The following is a 21,875-nucleotide window of genomic DNA, read 5'->3' on the forward strand; positions in this document are numbered from 1 at the left end:
AATGTAAAAAAAATACAGCGTGTGGAGCAGGAAGTTTGTTTTTCAGGCTTTCCCCTAAATACATCCGGATTTTAACTGAAGCTTTTTTCCAAGCCAAACCAGCTTACAAAATGTGAACGCTGACATACGTGAACGCTGACATACATGAACGCAAATTTACAATTGTTTTTTGATAATATTCCCTAAACGAGCATTAACACCACATCTATTTCTACATTCTCCAAAACACAGCAGTGTGGTGAGGATGCTTTCAGAACTCAAATAACCTAAGTTTATTGGAACAAGAGCAAATCTTCCCTTCTGTTTTCTTTCTGTTGATGCTAATACGACCCACTCGCGTGAAAATGAAGGTCCTGGGATTTTGCTCCTGGAGCTCGGACTGCTAAAAGTCTGAATAGCAGAGAGTGGAAAGTGTTTAACGAGCAAGGAAAATATTGCAACAACATAGTTGGTTTTGTCCAACAGACTTCTGTAGAAAATAAGAATTATTTTTAAAGGTCAGTTGATGAAACGGCACTGCTCTGCTACTAGTTCTGCAGCTGTCTCAGTCACAGCCTCCCTCGCAAAGACAACAGAGACTACTGAAGAAAAGATTATAATGTAAAAGGGCTCAAGAAACTATGGTTGTTTTTTTCTGAGGGAGAAGAGGAATGGAGGCTAATATAAAAAACCCCCAAAGGTAAACAGCTGCTGGGATGCTGAATGGCTAAAAGTCAGTCATGCCAAGTAGGTTTTTCCTTTTTTTTCAAAAATCGAAACACTCTCAACTTAAATGTCAAACTTAGTGTTTGACATTTGACCCAGTGTCAAACTTCAAGGGCTTATGGTGGTGACAACTCGAATACTGAAATATTTTCCGAATAAAAACAGGGCAAAATCCTCTACTGAAACCGCTATCAACTTCCAGCAATATCTGCCGACCTGGCTTGGTAAACACTTGCTAAAGGTTCATCCCACTTTTTAACGAGAGCTGGAGCTGTTTTATTCAGAGTAAAGTGCTAGAATGCCAGATTTTAAAGAAAAAAACCTTCTAAATGTAAATGAAAGGGTTCTTTCCCCTACGATTTTTGGGCAACGACCATACTATTTTGTTAACAACTTAGGCTAGAAGTACCACGGGGTTTATTTTATGTCTTTATGTAAGAAAGAAGTGGACCCCTCAGCAGAGAAGCGACTGAATATCTCGACATCCTCACGCTCTCGTGCCTAGCCAACAACTAAAATCCAATTAAATCTAAGCCGGCTGCCCCACAAGGCGACTAAGCTAATCTTGTTCTTAAGTCATCGTTCGTGGTACAGTTGCTCCTGAAAAGTCCAGTCCCAACCAAATGATTGTCTCCACGTCTATTCATTCCTTCTGTAACACCACCTAAGAGGGCCCCGACGACAATCACAACGCTGTTGGGAAAGGAACTGAACGAAAAGATGGTATTTCTCGCAAAGAACTTAAAATCCACTCGAAGTCAATTAAACACTTTATGGAAGTAACTAAATGTGCTCAACTTCCTGAAAGCTTGGCTTTTAAGGTCAGGCATCCAGAAAAATTACACGTGTTCCTTCATATAAGAGAGAATATTGCCCCTGCGTCTGAGGCTGCTGCTGATGCCTGGATGCACCTTTGCAATTCATTAGCTAAATTGCTTCGGCAAACTGCTAGATTAGAGCTGATGCGTATGACTCAGCCCTTAGCTGTTATGTACCTTCTGCTCCACGCCACTTAAGTCACTCGCAACAGCAATTAGAAACAGAAAGCCAAGTGAAACCAAACCAAACCAAACCAAAAGTAATCCAGGCAGAGCTGGGGGGAGATTTAAAGTTTGAAGGTATAACGGATTCACGTCACGTGCGTCTCAGCAGCAATAAATCCTGCTTAGGGAAACGTCTGAGGAAAAAACACTGCTAGGCTATAAAATTCCACCTCCGAGGATTATAAAACAACATGCACAGAGCAAACATCCTTTCCAAGCATAATAGGACTGTCAGAAATGATTGACAACAATGACAATCTATCATAGGCTGCCGTATCCCCGTGATAGCATCTTGCACGGCGCTGTCTGGCAGAAATGAAATTGTTTATTCATTCCTATGCTACGTGGAGGCTGGCACACGTCATATAGAATAAATGCGCCTTTTCTTTCCGTCTGCTTTTTATGCACCCGCATTATCTAAGTACACCTTTTAGTTCATATAACACTATTTCAACTCCCGCTCGGATTTCTCCCCCCTTTCAGCTCCGCGATGCAGATGATGACTTGCTAAGCGCTGTTTAGGGGAACGTGATGCTTTTATACCTCCAGACTGACGTCAGGTAACTGCTGCAAACCTGAAACAAATACGAGAAATGAGCAATCTGGATGCAAAGCTCCAACCCTCGCGCGGGGGGAGGGTGATGGTCCCTTTCCAGAGCTCTGCCAGCCCGGCAGCGAGCGTGCGGGTCAGCGAGCAATCCCTCCGACGGGGTATTTTCACGATGAGGAAATCCTATCCGGGGCGCGTAATGGATGGAGACCACCGGGGTCAAGAGATCCCTGCAGATTGTAACGGCTTTCATTAAATCACTGTCTTCCCTGGGCAGAATTTGAGCTGACAGCCTATTGCTGAGAGACTCCACACGGCTTATTACCTGTCCCCACGTGCCGTTTAATGCCGCTGACGGGGCCGATGTACCTCTCAGCCAGCCCGCACTGCAGCTCACCCTGCCGCGGCTACTTCAGTTGACATCAATGACATCAATGACATTTCTGCAGGCGGGAGGAGAGCAAAATACGCAAGGTAATGCCCCATTTACCATGTGGAAAGCCCTAGCGCACATGGGACATGAGACGATTTTTCCCCCCCATCATTCAACAGCTGTTTCTCTGTTCTGTGTTTACCAACGAGTGACCTCCTGCACGGCAAATTTATCGTATAAAGCCATAGTCACTACTGTCACAGTCGCTCATACACCAGTACAGCAAAAACTGAGGCATGAAAAATCAGTGAAAGGTAGAGTAAATTGACAAAACAGATGGGGGAAAGAGGTTCTTCCAAGAAGCCGAGGGAGAAATAAATACGGTCCAATGAAGGGAGTGGGCTGAAGCTCAGGAGCATGGAGTCTGAATTCTGGCTATAAGAAAAGATGGCTGTGAAACCCTGAACAACCTCCCCAAGGCCTCTGTGCCGTGGTTCCTCTTCTCCACGCCGATAAGCATCCTTGTTATTTTGTCCTTTGTGGTACATTGCTGAGAGCGGGGACCTGCATCTTCACAGACAGATGCGCGTGGTCCCCAGAGCAGCCTGGTCTAAAAACGCTCGCAGCATTTTCCAAAGTGGAAAACTATGTTTGATCGGTTCCGTGATTCATCTTAAGCCAAACAAAAAAAGACTCGAGTTCAAAGTTAGATCCATGGTGTATCCGAAGCCTTTGCTTCAGCCGTATCTCCTGGCCTGCTGGTGTCCAGGCAGAGTTACTGATATTTGTACAATTTCTCTCCACACCAGAAAGGCAGAAGGCATGAGACGGTCATCCCCATGGGCTGTGTTTAAAAGCAGATTAATAGTGTCAGAGAAGTGAGAAACGTCCATTAACCATCCCCTCTGATCAGTCTCTTCTGGTGGGTTACAAGTCCCGCTACTTTCTACCCAAAAATTCAAGCTGGGTGTTCTCTCTTCAAATTATCTGCCGGTCAAAATCAGGTCCATGCCAAGAGAGGAGGGAAAGGAGTAAAAGGGCCAAGCACTGCATTTCAGCTTATCTTTGCACAGAGCCTTGCACAATCTATCTTGTTTACTGCTGCAGGGCTCTATCTTCCCATAAAAACCACTAGCTGGGAAGAAATGAGATCAGGGAAGGAAAGGGAAATAATTGCATTGGTGGTATTTTTTCCTCCTGTGTAATTAGAGCCATAGGGCACTCCGCAGTCAGAGGTAGTACGTACTTTATATGCACACGCTGGTTTAGGTAGCTTGCTGCCAGCCTTATGTTTCTTTCATTCCTCAGAGGATTTATTTCATTGGGTTGGGGTTTTTTTGTACTTGATGTTGTCACCTGTTTAGGTTCCATCCTTTTCCTCATCACTACCACTTCCCGCCTTGTCATCCTTCCAACATCCCAGGCAAAAAAAACCCGCCCTGTCCTTTCTGGGAAGAGATCCAGGCGCATCAGGAGGATGCAGGAGCACTTGACATTTCCCCACTGTCATCAGCGTTTCCTTAATCAGTCACTCTATCATCACAGGCAGCGCTTAATATGCAGTCAAGACAACTGATAAGTAGTAAAGCAACTCTCAGTTGCTAAAAAAAGAATTCCTGCATAAGGGGATTATCAATAGGTACTTTTTTGGCCCATATTTGTTTTATCTGCAACAGGCAGGTGCCTGTAAGCATCTGCTTACTCTGCTGCTTGACTCCCCAGAGGTTTTCCCACCTGCAGCACAGGCTGTGAGAGCAAATCCAAAGGCACGATCTAACCCGTCATGTGCTCCGCGACATTGCAGCAGCATCCAACCTGCTGGTTTGGGGTAAACGGAGGCGACTTGGCTAAAGACGTACAGAAGCGACGTGAACACCGTACTCGTGGAACCGAAACGCTGAGCACAGCTGTAACGGTTTGCCCACTGTGCACCCCCACAGCCTGGACTGACTCCCCATGCAAAAATATCCAACGTTAAAACACACACGTCACTAACACCAGGGACTCCCAGGCCCCTTCTCGCATGCAACAAAATCCCTGCTAGCCAAAGTAATTAGGACCAAAGGCTTTGAAAGTGAGAGAAGCAGATAAAATTAGCCGCCAGCCTCCACATGGGAGAAGATGGGAATAAAACATGAAAATGTGTAGCTTTCTCTGTTTACTTTCTCCATTTAGGCACTTGTAAGATGCTGGCAGCAAGTCACAGGGCCCTGGGGGCCAGCTGGTTAACGGAGCGCTGGGTAATTGCAGTAATACCATCGGCACCGACCCACCTTGGTATTGCAACGGCAACCCAGGCTTAGCATGGGATGGCAGTCAGGAAAAGCCCTGAATACCATTATTTTGCTAATCCTTACAGGAATAATTTCCTCCTCTTTTATTTTCCCACTAAGCTTCTAACGAGAGGCGATGGGCACAAGCTGCAACATGGGAAATACCAGCAAAATGGTCCGAAAAACAAATAATCTCCTGTGAGAGCGGTCAAAGCCTGGAGCAGGGGCTGTGGGATCCCCACCTCTGGAGAGCTTTGAAGGGTTTGGGACAGTCTCAGACCTGCTTTGCCAGATTTCTATGATTTTAGGGCTTATGGGAGGAGAAGAGAGAGGAGACCACCCTGTTTTCAAAAACAATCCTCCAATACAAGCTGCCATTTTCCATCCAGGCTTAACAAATAGAGCCCAAAAGGGAATATAAAAAAATAAATGTACTGAATATTTCAAAGGGGTTTTTTGTAGGATGAAGGGAGCACACTGGAAGACGGTAAACCTAGAGAGTGAGAGATTTTATGTCGAAGCAGCAAAGGCACAAAGAAACATCTGCACGTCGTTTCATGACTTTTAACTGGCATTTTAGAGCATGGTGAAACCAACATCTCAGTTATGTGTCTGGCACTTCTAACACTGGCATTCAGCACAGATGCTCAGTGGCAAAATGATTTTCTTTTGCTAGTGCTGACGCTGGATCCCCCTCAGCGGGTATATTGCTCCTTTTTTCCTGAAACGTCAGCGCCATTTTCATCCCTGAATCCGAGACCCAGCCCCATCACAAGCTGCAGGCTCCATGCACCGAGATGTCCCCCCTCCGCGGCTGCGGATTTCAGAAGCCAAAGTCAGTTTTTAAACAAGTGTTAGGGACTCATGTTCTCCACTGCTAAAACCGCCTGTAAAAATGCCTCCAGATTTGTGCAATGTGCCTTCCTCGTGTCCTAACAGATGGGAGTTTATCGATTTCCTACCTGTGCGTCCATTAGGAGGTGCCTCATCAGCATCATGGAGTTTTTCAGAGATTCCTTCTCGCTGGGCAAAAAGGCGTCTTCATCTTCATCCAGCGTTTTCGACTTGTTGACGATAAAATGGGAGATCTGGTCGTTCAAGGAATGCAGCGACTCCACGGCTGTGGAGACAGAGAAGGAAAGAGAAACAGGAATGAAACTGTGCCGGCGGGAGCTGACACCATTTTCTCTTTTGAGATGAGCCACGGCGTGCAATCTGCTTTTGAAAAGCGTAGCTGGAAATTGGTCCCCATTGCTGCCCTCGGCCTCCCTGTGGAGGACCAGCAAAGGCGCGATACAGGCTGGTGACTACCGTAAAGTCAAATATTGACGGAGAACCACAGCAACAGCACCAGGGCAATGCGGTAATTTTTGGCTCCTTCCGGATATCAACCAGATTCAATCAGAATCCAAACACCGCAGCCTCGCTGCTCCCCCAATCAATCCACATGCAGTCAATTTTCCCGACGCGATAAGGTTTTGCAGCGCCAAAATTGTATTTTCAATAGTAAATCCATGCCGCGATGAACATGAAGGTTACGAAAGTACTGAGTTATTGTTACAAGGATCATTAATTATAAATAATCTATAGATATGCATGCATCTATAGGTAACTCATCTAAGCTTTAAGGTTACATCCTGGCAGCAGTTAGGGCAATATAAGGATGGGAACAAGATGCACTGAAACATTCTGAAACCAAAGAGTAGTTGGTTACAAATATTACTTTTCATAAATTTGTCCCATATTAGCATTCGTTAAGTTCAGTTGAAACCGAAGATCCTTCCTGATAAGAAGCAGGCCACAGGCCTTGTCCCCCTGGACGTGGCAAACCCAAACTGCAGTACCGTATAGCTGTGAAGAAAGCAAATTGCCCAAGGTCAAATAACAGGTTGTTGCTAGAGTAAAAAATAAGAAAAAATTAGTCTCCTGACTCCCAGCTCAGAGACCTGCTCCCTACGATGTGCTGGGACCCGGAACTTCGGACAACCTGAAGGGCAGAAGCCGGGAAAATTGGCTTTTTTATTAGTTAGGGTAGGAAAGAGCAAGAGCAACAACTGAAATGCTGCTCATTTTCTTTCTGCACGATTATCGGTATTTGAAGCACTGTTAATCTTTTAAATTCTCCTTCACAGGGTCAAAACCCAGGCATTATACGTGGGATTCTGCTCCCAGTCATGCACATCAGAAATCACCGCCTCCGAGGCTCAGAGAAGTCCCCCAGCAATTTCATATACTTTAAGACGCTGCAATTTACACAGGCTGCAATATACGAACTAATGGCAAAACTTATTTCTGCCCAATGAAAAGCTTTGCCTTTTTACGGATTTGAAAAGCCTGCCGTGCAATTTGCTTTTAAACGGTCGCAAGTTCGGAGTTTTCGTTTTTACGGGGGGCTCATTAAATAAACGAGGCTCAAATAATTCTACGGCGTGTTTTCTTTCCTTCTGCCGGGGCCTCACGCAGCGAGACCCTTCGATAAGCTGGCGGCTCGGAGTCGCGCATCACTGTCACACGCTGAACCGTGCCGCAGCGCTACGTATTGCAAATCCTGATTTGCTGGGGCAAGATGGAGAAGGCCATGTGTTATTTAGGACTCTCTGACAAACCGGATTTTAAAAACACGACGCAATTGAAATACGCTCGACCTAGTTCTGTCCAAAGAAGATCTTACCGCAAAATTCAAAGTAGTAAAAGATTAGCCAGAAATCACACTTATTGAGGAGCAAATCTTCCCCAGACAAAAGGTCTGTAACAAATAACAGGTGTGTCTGCGAGCGAACTGAATCTTCCCTATCCAAAGTGTTTATTTCGGATTAAAAAAAAAAAAAAAATAATAATCTGAGCCTTACAGAGCCTTGGGGAGAGTCTGAGGGGTTTGGGAGGACTCCCCAGGCTTGGGATATCCACATACCTCACCGCTAATAGAGCAGGTATTTGAGGCTCACTGTGATGGACGGATCCACTTTATGCCGTACCATAAATCGTATTCAAGATAAGGGCTTTGGAGCAACCAATTGAACCAGCTCCAGCATGCGACAGTCGGCGGGGTCGCACCGGGGCACTGCGCTCGCTGGAGACGCGCGGAGGCCGCGAACTCGCCTCGGCTGCCCGAGCCACGCAAACACAGGGATTTCAGCATCGCAAACCGCTCCACCAGGCAAAAGGGAGGCTCGCTCCCTCCGTATCCAAGTCCTGCATCCCCAGCACCTCCAAGGTACAGCAAACCAGCACAGCCACACGGATTCCAACGGGGTGGAGAGTATGCCGAGCTGGTCATGCAATGGACCGGCAGCTCCTCTCCTGGTAAAGTTTTAAGTAACACACGACCATCAACACACTTAGGGAATTTCTCCCATGTCACAGTTTCTCTTCCCTCTGCACAGCACGGTTTATTAAGTATTTTATGTGAAACCTGGGTACTCTGTCCTGGTCATTGCCAGAAAGGGATGCGAGGGCTTTGGTGCACCTCTGCACCACAGCAGGAGCCTAAAAGCTGCACTTTCCTCCCACACTCTCCCCCCACAATTTACAAATATATTTATTGCCTGCTTTGTTACTGCAAGGTTAAACTGGATAAGTTTCTTGAGGCTCCTTCATCTTATTCTGTCCATCCCTGGAGGGGTTCAAGGCCAGGTCGGACGGGGCTTGGAGCAGCCTGGGCTGGTGGGAGGTGTCCCTGCCCAGGGCAGGGGTGGCACTGGGTGGGCTTTAAGGTCCCTTCAAACCCAAACCATTCTGTGATTCCATGATTCTAAGATCAAGAGCTGTTCCGACAATTCTGCAAGGTCGGGTTTTGTTTAGTTCAGTATGTCAATACTTCAGTTACAGCTGAAGAGAAGATGAAGGAGCCTCGAGGAACACTGCCCCCGGCCAAAACATTTCAGTGCTTCTCTCCAGAAGAAAACTTGCCAGTAACACGCAGCCAAAAGTCACCTGCACCACAAAATCCTCCCTCACCTTTTGGCCAGCAGGACCCCGCCACAGGGGGCTGAGACCCACCACCAAAGCCCGCTTTGACCGCGGAGGGAGGGAGGCAGGTGTGGATTTGGGGGGTGTCGGCACGTCACAAAAAAATGCGTAGAACTGCGACATGGGCGTGCAAATTGCTCGGTGAGGTCTGTGCATCACCCGTTGATTTCTGGTCTCCTCCTACCCGTATTTTGACAACACACGTGTCCTGCACCAATGCCAGGGACAACATTTTTAATTTTCTGCCCGCAGTCCTCTGGAAAGTCTCGGTATCCATTTCCCACACTCAGCCATCTAAAAGTTTAAGCACTTTCTCTTTTCCGGGGCCCATTACCATGGCTTTGTTCACACCATTATAAATAAGGGTCTGTCAGCGTTTCTATTATAAATCTCTGCAAGTCAGGCAGAAGGATTCATTCCCACAAAGAGTGTGATGCTGATGTGGGGTTTTTTTTTCCCTCTAACGAAAATGGAAGTGAAGAACTAAAAGCCACACAGAGCTTTTGTCCTCTTAGAGAAGTTTTATTTCTTGAAAGGAAGAAAAGCAGGGCTTAGCGTTCCTCTGCTCACAGACACACAAGGATTTCTCCAGCACCGTGTCACCTTCCAAAAACTGTTTTGCCAAAAATGTCGCGGCCTGCAAGCAAAATATTACGCCTATCTTGTTGACATAATAATTTCACTGATGGGTGGGACTTCTGTATGGCACACACTGTTGTATGTCACAACCCAGGCGTCACGTTTGTAAATCAAACATCTCCTCCTCGTGGGTCAATGTACGTGGAGCCTGAGGTATCTCGGAGCGATGCTCTGCTGTGGACACCGGGTCTTGGGGAGCAGCAGGGCACATAGGTGTGATGGAAACCACGTGTAGCCAAGGTTCTTCAAGTCACCAGGCAGCAATCGTTTTATAATCATATGTCCTCACACCACCCAACACCCAAGAGCCCCATGGAGCTGTAGGTTTCCACGCAGAACAGCGGCGGGTATATGGCCGCACACAGGCAGCAGCAGGTTGGATTTTCTGACCACTCCTAGGCTGCACCAGCACCTCCGTCAGACACCTCAGTCCTGAATGTCATCTTCCCAGTGCTAAAGCACGAGTATTTATTCCTCCCATCCTTTCCGACCAATGAAGAATTGAGGACAGATCATTTTTTTTATAGTCCGAAATTTTGGCTTGAGCCATAAGCCCACATCTGCTTCTAGTAATATGAATGTGCACCAGAGCTACCCTCCTCCAGCTGATGGCTTCATTCCAGATTTACACTGACTGTGACCAGAAACTGGTGTGTGGCGCAGTTCTCCAAGGCTTTATGATTTTAATGTAATTCAAACCAAACAAAATTTATTGTCCTGAGTTATTCTGACCTCCTTATCTGAAGCGATAGCTCTATACCATAGAACGGTTTGGGTGGGAAGGGACCCTAAAGACCATCTCGTTCCAACCCCCTGCCCTGGGCAGGGACACCTCCCACCAGCCCAGGTTGTCATATTCTCCGGTGTTTCTTCTCTTACCCTTTGGGAAGCTTAGTGTTGTTTGAGCAATATGTGGCACATGAAGCTCGGGGGGGGGCGCAAATGCTTCTCTCATTTGTAGTTCTCTAGGATTAGAGAGATGCTGGAGAAATCAGAAGAAATGTTTTCCAGTAAGAATGCGGAAAAAGCCGATGAGTATTTCACTTGCGCTGATTTTTATAAGCATCTGCCATAGCGCTTGAAAACAAAATCGTCTAAGTCTTCTTCATGAAAGTAAAACATGCATGTCCGAACCTCTGGCCTACACACAAAGTGAAAACAAAGGAAGCCTAAAAACCCAAACAATTTCTGACACTGGTTTTCTGGGTGTCCTGTGTCAGTCTGCGACGCAACTTCCAAAGGGCCCTTCTCGTAAGGAGAAGATATTTGATATTTCTCATTTAAATCAAAAGGAACTTCCCGCCTTGTGCCCACTAAAAATTTAAATGAGAAGAATAACGAGGCAAACCCTACGTCCCTCTCAAGGTTAAGCCTCAAACATTTCTGCCGAGCAACACTTCAACTAAATCCAGCAATTTGTTTGCAAACACATTAAGACCTTTTTTAATTTTTAGAGACGATTACGGACCTGAGATATAAACACAGGGATGTTCAGCTCAGATTAAAAGATGCTTCCTGATCCCCTGAAAAAAAAGAAAAAAAAGAAAAAAAAAAAAAAAAGAGAGAGGACAATTTTCCCTTGCCGTATCAGTCCTCTTGGCTTCAAGTTGATAACATATCAGTAATGCTGTGAGCGAGACAAGCAGCTAAGTAAAAGTTACAGCTACCAAAGCCCCGTCGGCTTCCCAGCTTTTCCCGCTCCAATTTCACCATTTCCTCACTGCGAGGAACAATTTCGAGAGGCAAAGGAACTGTAACAATCCTCCTTTAGTGCTTTGACATCGCCTACAAGGAGGGAGAAACCGCTGTATTTCGGAAGTGGTGTTTTTCACTGCCGCCCTGCGAGATGATGTGCCGCGTTGGGGCTTTGCAGGTGGGGACCATTTGCCACCCCCAGAAGCAAGAACGGGGTCAACGAAGTTGGTTTTGGGTTTTTTTTCGCAGGGCGCTTCGGGGTGTGAATCACCGGAGCCTGAAGGATGTGCAGGGGAGAAAGGAAATTGCTTTCTGTCAGAGATGAGGGAAAAATACACTTGCGCCAAAGAGTGCTTCAAGGAGAAGGCTGAGGCAAGAAAGTTGTTCCAGGAGACCCCATTTTATGCACTCCAGCTACTGCCCTGATGAGTACAAAGTGAAATAAACTGTAGAGAACACACCCTGAGATCTACCGACAAAAGCCAGCAGAGTCTAAAATTAATTCTCGCTCGCGCGAGTGACGCGCAAGAGGGTGGACACTATCATAATTTTAACAAAGGATACGATATAAGGGGGGTTCATCAGCTGACTCTGCTGCAAAAAATTAGGGAAGATGTTTAGGTCGGACTTCTCTGTAAGCAGTCAGCATGTCCCACCGCCACTGGAGGTTTGCCCCCATGGAGAGAAAAGCCAAGAAGCCACACCACGTGCACAGATCCTTTGAAAATCCCACCCAGCCGCGTGCGGAGCAGCCTTGAGAGCTCCGGGCGGCTGGGAAAACCTCGCTCGCTAATGAGCGCTTCTGAGTATCCAGCAGAAGGCAATGATGTGTGTGGGCAAATTGTGCAATTCATTATTGCTCGATATTACCAAACAGCTTCCCCAATAACATCTACGGGTGTTGTTTTTGCGGAGAGGGGAAAAAAACCCCAACTATTCAAAGCATTTCAAGCCTTTCCTTCACAAGCTGTTCCCATTTTATCTGCACTACCCACATCAGGGTCAGCCACGGGGCTCTCTAACATGTGGGACCCCTGGAGAACCTGGCAGTGGTTTCAGCATCTCCCACGTTACAAGTCCCGGCTGATACCTCTTTTTGAAGAGCAGTTAATACTGATTTGCTCAGCTGATTGACTACCTTTAATATTTTTATTTTTTTTTTATATTCAAACGACAACCTTCTGTGCAACTTCAGTCCCAAGAGCGATGACCCCACTCGCAATGCAGATTGCTCTCCAAACGCACTCACTTTTCACCAAAACAAGGAAAATCCAGGCTCTTGCTGCTCTGAGGATTTACTTCCCTGGCTGCTTGGCCACAACCCATACGAGATGCTCTCAGCAGTGAGCCGAGGGATGCCAACAGACACACCGGAGACCACCGAGCACGAGGTTTCCCCTTCTGATGCCTGGGCGACCCGCAGGTTTGGGACACTAAAGGCATGGCGAGACTGACTGCACGCGGATCAGCAGCATGCTTTTTCCTTCCTCTAAATCCCAGCCAGTTCACAAACACTCCCTCATCGCCCTGGAAATCCCTGCTTCTCTACGCAGGCTTTGGGAGAAATTCAGCCTGTTCGTGTGGAAGCTCCAAATCCTGACTTTGGGACTCTCATACAGCCGACCCTGCGGGTATAAGCTTGGAAATTCAAGGCAGTTCAGGGCTGTATGTGTACAGGACACATACAATGTGTAAAGAGATGATCTTTGTAGACCTAAATTATAAATAACGCCCACCCTTATTGATATTACTGAGTTGGCTGATGGGCCTTTTCCTGGGCCCAAAAAAGGACATGCAAGGCATGCAAGAGTTCATTTTTGCCTGATTAATGATTCTGATTAGGAAGCCTTTCCCACTGTAGCATTTGCTAATTGCATTTGGACACATCAATTAATTTATTCACTTAGCAGCAGAAGAAATCTCCCTTTGTAAAAGCCAAGCTCGTGAAAATCATTCCGCGCTCTCTTGTACCATATTGCACTGGTTTAACACCTTTCACTCCCAGCAAGATGAGAAGCTGGTCTGCAAGGCCATCGTGGTCACCAGGCAGTAGCTCCGTCTGGGCAAACGGAGCCCGTTTTCCTTCACCCAAGATGTTCCCCCTCTTCGCAGCTGGCACATACACCACACGGCACTTGCCCCGTCCCCTCACTGGTGCCCGTCGCTGTTGACACGACACTGCAGAAACACTGGGAAGAGGCAGATCTGAAACACTCCATAAATATTTTCTCCTGTTAGTGGCAAGAAGAGACCTACAGCTTTTTCTTTCCTTTGTGGTCTTAACTTCTTCCAAAGGAGGCATTCAATGAGCGCCCTCGCAGGAATAATTTACCACACCATTAACTGAAGAAAAAATATCTGGTGTCTGCATTAGGGGCTCAATCACCTTTCAGAGAAACACTGTGAAGAACTCATTACAGTAATTACTAACGAGCTGGCCTCTTTGGGCTGTAAATGTTTTGTATGTAACTGGCAAAGGGCTGCATTCAGAGCTTCCCAGATGCAAAAGAAAGCCATCAGACCAATAAATGGCCCTGTAGTTCCTGAGGAAAACATGCTCAGAAATGAAGCTGGTCTTTTTTTTCAGCTTATTAGTTTCTCCTTACTAATCTGACCTTTTGGGAAACGAAAAATGTCATCCAGAAGTGGAGCTCTGTGGAGTCGTGGCAGCTCTTTAATAATCAAAGTTTTTCATTGACACCTTTCTTTTTTTTTAATGCTTCTTTCAAAGTTGGATTTTTAAATATTTCAATTAAAATGTCCATTTTGAGCTGTCCTTAAAACGTGGAACTGTTTCAAATCCAGAAACATGGGAACAAATTTTGTAATTCCTCGTGACCCTCTTCCTCCACCAAAAAGCATATATTTTAGCAGACAGTAGAAAAAGGATGGGAATTTCATAACCAAGCTGCAAGGACAGATGTCCATATTCCCCTTGGAGAAACAAAGGCCAGAAGCAGAAGGCCTGGGGACTTTCAAAAATTGACCTTCCCCTGATTTATGTCCATCTGCAGGGACACACTGATGAATGGGCACTAAACCTCCCACTTGGTGCCGTGGCCCAACATGGTTAAGACGTAACAGAAATTGTCCGTTGGTCGAAGATACGGAGCCTTGGGTTCTGGAAAAGAGGGTTTGATTGTGCTGGGATAGTAGTCGTGACACTTAGGAACCCCAAATTTCCCTGTGTTAGATACCATACCAATACCCGCCTGTTCCTGGCACTGTCTGAATCGCAGCAGACACAAAAATGAAGCGTTATTGTGAGTGAAGTTGCTGTAAGTCACAAGCTTACAGCGCAAACGTCTTATGAAACTAGACGTGCAATTTATGTAGTTATTTGTTTTAAAATTCTTCCAAATGTCCTATTTGAGCACCGGTGGTGGGGTACCTCCACCTGTTGCTCAAAATCTCCAGAGATTATGTATCGAAGAAAGGCCTGCACTGAGGAGGGAAAGAAGAGCTGTTCTATTTTGTCGTGTCTTTCTGCCCTTTGAAAAGGGCTTTTCTTCTTTGCCTCAGTTTCTTCGTCTCTAAATCATAGCTCATGCCTCACAGTAGCCAGCTGAAGCTAACTAGAGTTTGGCCAAAATTCTAAAAATTAAAAGGCTCAGTGTTCACTCTAGCTAAAATACTGCCAGGGGTCATTTAGAAAATAAACAATACGTTTCCCTTTGAGTAATAGTCTCCCTAGAGCTACAAGAATATCAGCAAGCTGAAGAAGTGATCCCATGCCTAAAACCTTGCCTATGCCCCCTGCCCAGCTATATTAGTTCAGCTAATACATAATATTCCCACTCACTCTAAAAGAAAAACCCAAAATGAAAATAAATTCCTCCGCTATGTTTATGCTTACGACGGGGAGACTGAGTCAGAGCAGAGAACAGAGCAGCCAGCGATGGGGTCCGGCTGCCTTCCCTAGCACTTGGAGCCAAAAGAGCCCACGACTCCTCCGGCAAACTGGACTCCAATCCTATGGCTGGACATTTGCTGCTGTTTCCAGAAATATTAGAGATGTTTAAATCCCCAGAGAGCTACAAACTGCCAGGCCAGGAACAATGTCAAACTGTGAGAAATACAGAAGGTACGACGCCAAACCAGTAAATCTAACCTCTGCAAGAGAAACTCAATTTAAATTTGCCAAGAACCAAAAAACCCTTTCCAAAGACGGACAAGGCATGGTGGCACCCGGCTTTACAGCTGCTGCTTTCCTGTTTCTATCGGGTAATCATTTATTTATTGCCTCTTCAGCTAATTGTGCTACTATTATATTTCATAAACAATAGCTACTTTATTTAGACACAAAGGGAGCGAACAACAGAAATTATGTATGCCAACACAAAGACAGCATGGGCCAGATATCCAGCTGCTACAAATGGACTTCAGAGGGGCCATGTCCATCTGTGCTTGCATATGGGCAGTGGGATGGCGTTGCTGGGCTTTGGATGAGGTACAGGAGGACGAGTTCCTACTTTGCCCAAAATTGGCTCCAGGATCTTGGATGGGTCACCTAAACCTTTAGTGCTTCAGCTTCCCGTCTGTAAATCCAAGTTCTGTAGCCCATGGAAACATCATGAACCACAAACGTGAGATGCCACCGCTGGTGAGGGACTCATTCAGCTTTGCCCTGCTATTCAACAGCAAGCGAGGAATTATTATGGTTTAACAAGCAGATGCTGGTGCAAACAGGACGCTCTGTCTCCTCCGTGTCAAAGGTGGACGAAAACACTTCCCGAAGGGGTTTTAACAAACCACAGGCTTTTCTGGGTTTTGAATGAACTGAAATTGTTAGAAGGCAACTGAGCTTGATTTGGTTCCCACCAAGCATCTGGATGAGCATGAAGCAGAGTAACGTGGTGTTGTTAGTGTTGAGGGAATAATGAATATTTTCTTGCCAACCCGCTGGGGTTGCAATAATCAGAGAGGGTCACCAGAAATCCTGAAACTGGCTTAAAACCAAGAATAAAAAATGAAGCAAAATGGGTTTGTTCACATCAGCTCCTGAGACTTTTGTGTCCCTCTTTATCCCCCTTACAATTGCACTTCTCTTAACCAGAAGGGTTAGAAACTTTTAGAAAAAAAAAAAAAAGAAAGAAAGAAAAGAAAAAAACACTACAAAAACGAAACCAACAGATTTGCCACATAAGAAAAATGTCAACGATTATAAGACTTGCGATAAAGTCATGAAAGCTGGCAACCTGCAGATCTCTCCTTGAATGCGTCTATATTTGCTCTTCGTAGCTGAAAGAAGGGATGGAGGATACTGTTAAAGCAAGAATTTAAATTTCCTTGTGAGCTGCCTTCTTGAGCAGCTGTGCTTAAAAACTGAAAGATGTGACACTAACAAAACGCTGGGCTTAGCAATTCTATCTTTAAAAAAACCCACTATATTGGCAGAGCATTATAAAAGCTAAAATTCAAACACTGGAAACGTACAGGTTGATAAACCTCTGTTGAGTACGGCGGATCAGAGGGTCAAGTTTTATCAAGCACTTGCACAAAACCAGCTGTCTCGGAGAGCCTGGGAGCGGGATTTGGTTCCCGCTGCAGATAAAGGTGACACTGAGGACCACACCAGATGCTACATCTCCACGGATACTGCCAGCGGAGCCACACACTGCCAGTTCCTGCCTGCTAATTGTTTTACTACTGCATTTCCTTCTCGTCCAAGGCCCATAACCCATGATGTGCAGAAGCAGTAATACCTCATTTTGTGGACTGAGAAAGCCAGACCTTTTTTTATTCATTTAAACTATTCAACTCATGGGAGAATCTCACCTATGAATGTACAATCCCATGGATATTTTGGTTTATTTGTAATTTACGCAATTTTGACATTACCGTGTCAACTACTGCCCAATTCTGCCTTGTACCATTACATCCAATATCACCAACCCTATTTATATGGAATAAAAATAAGTGCTTAGAAATATATTCATGTGATGGAAGTTAAAATGAGACTACATTCAGCATGTAATAACCCTGACACGATAATATCTTTGTAGCAAAAGCATCACATTCAAGACACTTCTTCAGCGTGTCGTTTATTTTTATGGGCGCAGAACTGAATAAACTCCACCTAAAATAAAGCAGATTTTTCAGACCAGTATTTAAACTTGTTATTTCTGTTAACTATGTCTATAAAACGCAACAAGAGAATATTCTTTGTAAAGAATACGATCCTGTAATCAACTATGTCTGCATCCACAGCTTCAAACTTAACTTTCCCTGTAAGTAAGAGCAATAAACTCAAGCAGCAGATTTAGAAAATCTTTTGTGTTTCTTGTTCTTCGGTATAACATTGCACCGGCCTCTTCTCAAGCGGTCGGAATAACGGTGACAGGTTTAACTTTCCAGAAAATGGGACTGAATTGTCTTTAGGGTAAACAGGAAATACAAACTGTGGTGAAGGAAACGCCTCTTTCTACCCTCCTTCGCAAGAAGTTCAGTAACACAAGTCCGGCTTTAGGTCCGCAAGAGGCTCGTGCTTCACAGCCAAAAAAAATATACTGAAAGCTCCTGTGTACTCCCGAGTGTCCGAGGGATGACTCCGGAGCAGCTGCCCAGATCACGGACAAATTGCTACCCCTTATCTTACCTAACAAGAAAATTTGGAATAGCTCCTGTCACGGTCAGAGGTGAAAAGGGATGGCAGGAAACGTGTCAAACTCCTGGGTTAATTGTTGTTGGGGTTTTTTTCTTCCTGCAGAAATGCTTCTTTCACTGAAAAAACCCACAACCCTGTAATTTTGAAAGGCAACGTCAATTGTGAGGTTTCATTTAGAAAACACGCAAGTCTTGGTGATGTTTAATCATATCCTCCTCTTGTGTTCAGCACGGCATTTTAATAGAATTCCGTGGGCACTTTCCATTCCTTTTCAGTAATGTTGTTTCCATTCTACCTGAGCACGATCATTTGTCAAAATTATGACATTTCCAGCAAAAAAAGAGCAAGTAGAGCATTCAATCCTAATTACATAGTATTCAAATGTTTTTCTCAGTTGGAATAATTATTTTTTATTTATTAGGTTTTTTAGATGCTACTGCTAAGGTGCTTTTACCTCTACTGCAATCAATGGGGGTTTCAGTAGGGAGGGAGCACCTCAAAACTTTTTTTCATGGAGTAAAGCCTCACGTAAGACTCAGTGCATTTTTCTTGTTGATGACCAGGGGAAAAATAATTTGTTTCTAAATTTCCCTAACTGCAGAAGACAATGCCTTCTTTGTTTTGACTTTCCTAGGCTTTGTAATTTAGCTTTGAACCTTGACTTCGTGGCTGGCCTCACATTTTATATCTAAATCACTCACCCTGCATTTGTAAATATTCACTGGTGGCATTTATTTCAGCAATTGGAAAGCAGGAAAAAAACAAATATCCCTGTAGACAGGGATAACATATATTGCATTAACCTCCTTTCCTCACTTTCATCTGTAGCCTTTGCAGCAAGATCGCTTGGCGAGGCAATGAAATGAAACTTTAATAAAGGACAAGAGGAGTAACCGTCACCAGTATGAAACTGGGGAAGCAGCGTTTTGCAAGCAACGCTTGGAAGGACTGAGGTTTTCCATCAGTCGTGTTCCTGTGCCAAGCCCAAGCGCGGAGCTCGGCCCACAGCCAGACCCCGGGGGAGATGAGATCACTGCGATCCCCCAGCGGCATGCGAAGCAGGTAAAACCAGAACTGCAGGAGAGAAATAAAAATGCCTTCCTCTCCTCCGTATCGCAGAATATTAGTAAATAGAAAAGGTTTTGATTAAAATGTTTAAAACCCTTGAAGTGACTCAGAGACTCGTTTAATTTTCAAACGTGCCCACGGTTCTTTGGCTCCCGAGCCTTGGAGTAACGGTGGCATTTTCGCCATCTAAATTGATTTAGAGGATAGATTTTCAATACTTCTGAAGGTGCAAGTCAAGGACGGCAGCGATTCTGGGCGCCCAGCCCTCGATGGGTGGGAGATGCCTCAACCGGAGAGACCTGGAGGCACATTTCCTGAGCTGCAGATGTAACCAGTGCCGGCACATCCTACCTACGGCGGGTATCACCTGCAAAACCCACCTGAGATCCTCACTGGACAGGCATGTGGGTAGCATTATCTGAACCTTATGCTGTCACTACCGCGCCGCCCTGATGGCCCATCTATCCTGCAAAACCCCTGGAGCCGACCAACGCATCCTATGGTCTCCTTTTTCGGATGCCAAGCAGCTCTAGCTCCAGCTGTCTTTCCCTGTGCAAGAATCTCTTTCGGCTAGCAGCGAGAACGACTTTGAGTTTCCGAGAGCCTTTCATCTTCCTGAGGCTCCCAAACATGCTTAAGCAACAACATTAACATTAAAAGTTAATTTGCCCTGTTAATAACCCAGCCCATCGCTGTGTTCTCCCCTGGCAGCTGCCTAAAGGAACAACCATTCTCTTTGGCACATGCATTTTGATGGATGAAGGGAAAACATCTCATTTGGACACTTGATTGACAGAAAGTGTCCCTGTTAATTATGACCAAAAAGAGAGAAAGAGAGGAAAATGGTAACACGGCTCCATAAACTAATTTTGTTGTCATATTTAGGGGCTTCTTAGAAGATGTGGAGGGTGAGCTAAGACCACACAGTGCAAGAGGTTTATTTACTCAATTTCTTATAAAGTCGGAGTGAGATCAGCATCAAACCTGCAAGAGTTCAATAGTAATGTAAAATATTATACGCTTGGACTTGTGCAAAATAAGAAACAACCTCCCCAGCTGCACAGAGGCCACCTCTACTCTCACCAGGAAATCTTTAAGATCTTTGGTGAACTTCATCCTTATCTATGCCGGTGTAACGCAGAACAGTGTGTCTCCCCTCTGTGTCTCTCAGCATCTCGCAATGATTTCAGGCTCACAGAAGGCCAACCTGGCAAGGGTTGAGTCAGCAGCGGCTGGGCAAAGACCTGGGCTCGACGTACCTGAGGGGCTGCTCTGCCACGGGAGGGAGAAGTGCTGGGAAACCCTAGCGTAAAAAGGAACCCATGTCTTTCAAAACTCCCTCCTCCCCTCCAGCTTCCAGGGTCTCCCTTCCACCCACGCATCAGAAATCACAGACACAAAGGGAGAACCAGAGCTATGTTGCTTGCCTGGTGTCAAACCCAGAGCAGAGACTGGGAAAAAACCCATCCCAAATGGGTGGTGAACCCCTGTCTCGGGTTGCCCAGAGCAGCTGTGGCTGCCCCATCCCTGGAGGGGTTCAAGGCCAGGTTGGACGGGGCTTGGAGCAACCCGGGCTGGTGGGAGGTGTCCCTGCCCAGGATGGGCTTTAAGGTCCCTTCCCACCCAAACCATTTTATGATTCTATGAAATGAAGCCTCATGAAGTCTATAAGGACTCAGTGCAGGTTTCCTGAGCTCTCACATATAAATTTCAGACCAACAGATGGCGGTGGCTCAAGGAAACTCCTGCAGCAGAAGCCTCTGGTTTCATTCCCATGGATTTCTGCACCCCATTAAAGAGAAAACAACCCCAAACCTATTTTCTGCCCCCCCGCCGAGGCAGTGTTCCCTCACCTGAACGGATGTCTCTGCTCTTTTTTCCAGGTTTGCCATGGCAACAAGAAAACTGCGCATTACCAGTGTAAAACGCATGGGTTCAGCTTTTAAATTGTCCTTCTATCTCTAGCCAGGTTACAACATCTCCTAGCTACAAGACGTGAAAGATGGGTAATACACTTGCTGCCGTGAAAAGCCGCAGCACAGTAAATCCCAGACAGTAAATACATAATCGGCTGCGGGCAGGAGGTTCCTGACTTCAGAAACCAAGAGGGAAGGTGGTTAGAAAATAGGGGACAGTGGCTTCCCGTTTCATTTCGTCGTAGGCGCTGCGGGGCTGAGCTGAGCAAGATGCGAGGGAAGCACACCCTCCTCTGGACAAACCCCAGAGGCTGAAACGCAAACGCTTCCATCGGGAAGGCGCTCGCCAAACTGCAAAAGGCCGTTAGAGAGGCAAGCCAGGGTTTCTTAGCAACAGCATCGCATACGGCTCCATTAACTCCAAATTCCTCCGCAAGCAAATCCCGAGCTAGGAAAATCTTCAGACTCTTATTGATAGAGTGAGCTAAAGCCGGCTTTTCGCTCAGTCTGATAAAGGGGAAGATAAAAGGTAGCCGTTGTAAAGCAAAGATCAGAAACGACTTGCATTTTGGGCAGGATGCTTGGGACATCTTAGAGATGTCAGACATGCAGATGGCTTGTAATTAGGTTATGGTGAGCTGCCATGGTGGGTCTCTATAAAAGCCTCAGCTGTAGAAAGTGCTCTTGCAGTTGTGCGAGAGGATTGCTTTGGCCAAGACGGCAACTGAAAAGCAGCTCATAAAACACAATAACCACACACACAAAAAAAACCAAACCACAGAGAGAGAATCGGAGGGCAAGAAGTGATTCGCATATTACAGCGGTTTGATTTTCCCCTTGCAAAGTGCTTTGTGTTTGTGGGACCCCGTTGGCTCGTTTCGGTGGCGTCACTCCTGATTTACCGGTGGCACAGCAGACCGAGCAGCAGCGAGACCGGGCGAGGGGGCCAGGAGGCTCCTCCTCTTCCCTTTTAATCACCATTTGCAGTATTTCTGTTCTGATGGTAGCTGACGGCAACTGTGACTTTATTTCACCCC

At 45.8% G+C, this 21,875-nt stretch overlaps 1 protein-coding gene across 1 annotated transcript in view; it reads right to left on the reverse strand.

The window, feature by feature from the left end:
- Positions 1-21,875, reverse strand: part of KAZN (kazrin, periplakin interacting protein) — a 239,552-nt gene that overhangs the window by 172,229 nt on the left and 45,448 nt on the right. Inside the window, exon 2 of the mRNA XM_063353936.1 lies at positions 5,907-6,064. Within this exon, the coding sequence (XP_063210006.1) occupies positions 5,907-6,064 (158 nt within the window). The remainder of the gene's footprint in view (positions 1-5,906; positions 6,065-21,875) is intronic.

The sequence above is a fragment of the Chroicocephalus ridibundus genome, chromosome 16 (assembly GCF_963924245.1).
Source record: "Chroicocephalus ridibundus chromosome 16, bChrRid1.1, whole genome shotgun sequence".
Lineage (NCBI taxonomy): Eukaryota > Metazoa > Chordata > Aves > Charadriiformes > Laridae > Chroicocephalus > Chroicocephalus ridibundus.